This window comes from Babylonia areolata, chromosome 27, assembly GCF_041734735.1.
Source record: "Babylonia areolata isolate BAREFJ2019XMU chromosome 27, ASM4173473v1, whole genome shotgun sequence".
NCBI classification, from domain to species: domain Eukaryota; kingdom Metazoa; phylum Mollusca; class Gastropoda; order Neogastropoda; family Buccinidae; genus Babylonia; species Babylonia areolata.
Window position 1 is genome coordinate 20,365,627 of NC_134902.1, and position 2,500 is coordinate 20,368,126.

General features: G+C 44.3%; 1 protein-coding gene across 3 annotated transcripts in view; it reads right to left on the minus strand.

Annotated features, from left to right (window-relative positions):
* The window catches only part of LOC143301225 (liprin-beta-2-like), a 90,514-nt gene that overhangs the window by 11,419 nt on the left and 76,595 nt on the right, over positions 1-2,500 (minus strand). For all 3 annotated transcript variants that reach the window (XM_076615354.1, XM_076615353.1, XM_076615355.1), the window contains one exon: positions 90-204. In XM_076615354.1, coding sequence (XP_076471469.1) covers positions 90-204 — 115 coding nt within the window. The remainder of the gene's footprint in view (positions 1-89; positions 205-2,500) is intronic.

Sequence of the window (2,500 nt, forward strand, 5' to 3'; positions counted from 1 at the left end):
AGTTTCGTTCACGTCGGCAAGCTGTGTGCGTCGTCCTACTGACGTAAGCCACACCAATGTTAGTGACGTGGTACACAGAAAGTACTTACGAGCCACAACATTGTGGTCCACGTCAGCAAGCTGTGTGTCGTCCTCCCCGGAGATCTGTGCCTGCAAAGCCAGGTGCAGCTTCTTCCGGTGCAAGGCGTTCTTCATCCCCAACTCCTAAAGTCATACAGGAATTAATCAATAAATTCAACATATGATGATGATGATAATGATAATGACAGTATCTATATAGCGCTGAATGTTGTGCAGAGACAAATCAAAGCGCTTTCACACCAGTCATTCACACGTAAGCATAACTCTAAAATTGAAGAAGCTAAAGACCAGGAAGAGGCAGGAGGGGGGGTATTTTGGGAAGAGGTGGGTTTTTTTTTTTAATAAGGCCAGACTTGAAAAAGCCGAGTGGTGGAGACCTGACGAAGCTAAAAGAGGAAGTTCATTCCAAATGCAAGGTCCACTGAGAGACAGAGAAAGAACGGCGGCCAACAGTGGAGTGTTTGAGCCTGGGTATGCGTAAACAGAGTGGATCCGAAACCGATCGTAATATACTGAATAAAAAAAAGAAAAAAGAAAAAAAAAAGGCAATGGAAGGAAGGCGGCGGGGGACCCAAATCCTCTCCTCCTTCAGCCGTTTTAACTCACTCAGTACGGCCAGTCCTCTCTTCTCCTCTACACAGACCCCTCGGATGTCCAGTGGGTGTCTGAATGACCCAACCTTTAGCTCCCGTCGTCAGAATTGTGGTATTCTTTGTCAACATTCACGTCTTCAGTATAAGAGCCTTCCGCTTGCAATATTTTGATGATGGTAATTGGGGTGAAACGCTGTTAACGTGGTCTCTTTCGCCGTTCGTATGGAAAGAGTTAATTAATTAATTTTAACCTTCCCCCGACCGAAGTCATGTACCTGATATTCATTACGTGGCTGAAGTCGGAGGAGGGGGCGGGGGCGGGGGCGGGGGGAGGGGGGGTAGGTTGGGGGGGGAGGGGTTGTGGGGGGAGGGAATTCGTTAACTAAGCGCGTTGGGTTGCGCTGCTGGTCAGGCATCTGCTTGGCAAATGTGGTGTAGCGTATATGGATTTGACCGAACGCAGTGACGCCTCCTTGAGCTACGGATACTGATACTGATACTAACATAGTACCTTTCCCCAAGGACACACCACGCCACGGCCCAAAACAGGGAATAATGGATCTCTGCTGACCACTGACCACTGATGAACCCTTACTGGACCACAGGTCTAAAAAGCCTGACCAATTCTTCAACGTCGCCTCCTTTTAACCCCTTCAGTGCTGGAGAAAAAAAACAAACCCAGTTCCAAGTCATATAACTTTCCGAAACAATAAACCGCCTAAATCTGAGAACATGGTCTGGAGATATACCACCGCAGATAAACTGTGTGAATTTTCAGCCTTCCAGAGTTATTTCTCTACATCAGTGACGTTACTATGCACGTAGGTGATGCGTGCTGTGGCACTCAAGGAGTTAAGGATAATGCTATGCAGTGAGGGGTCCGCTGTGGTTTATTCGTAATGCAAAGCAAGGGCAATGCGATAGAAATAAGAACGACAATGACAACAACAACAACAACAACAGCAACAACAACACCAACAGCAATAATGATAATAACAATCATCATCATCATCATCATCAACAATAATAATTAACAACAATCATCATCATCATCATCATCATCACCATCATCATCAGCATCACCATCATAATCATCATCATCATCATCATCATCATCAACAACAACAACAACAGCAATAATAATAATAACAATCATCATCATCACCATCATCATCATTATCATCTTCATCAACAACAATAACAACAGCAATAATAATAATAACAATCATCATGTAGCATATATTCTTCAAGCTCTATGCATCATCATCATCATCATCATCATCATCACCACTATATTTATTAACCCCTAGGCTGCCTGCATGACGAGATAACTCGTCATGGCAAGCATGTATGCTTCGCTGCCTGCATGACGAGATAACTCGTCATCGAAATATTCTGACTTTTCCCTGCTTTGCATTCAGTTCGTTGACAAAAATGCTGGTAGCTTTAGCTTGGGGAATCTTTCTGGATTCTATTCATAGCTAGAAAAACAATATGCGTCATAAGGCAGTCCTTTATTTGAACGTTTTGGTTGGGTTACTGGCCGCAGTGTTTGCCTGGCTCCTCTCCTCGCTCGCTCAACAAAATGTCGGACTGACTCCGTGCTCAAGACATGCGCTCGTGGCGAACTAAATCAACCAAGATTACTTTCTTCAGCTAATGCTCAGAAAGAATTGGAGCATAAATTCGAAGGAGAAGACAGTGGTGAACATTTATAGGACGATTTGATAGAAAATAAAGGGAGCAATCAAGAGAGTGGCCAAGATACAACTATCAGTGAGTGATGCAGGCTGTTCAACTCTAGCAGACGAATTTTTAGCAGGGCA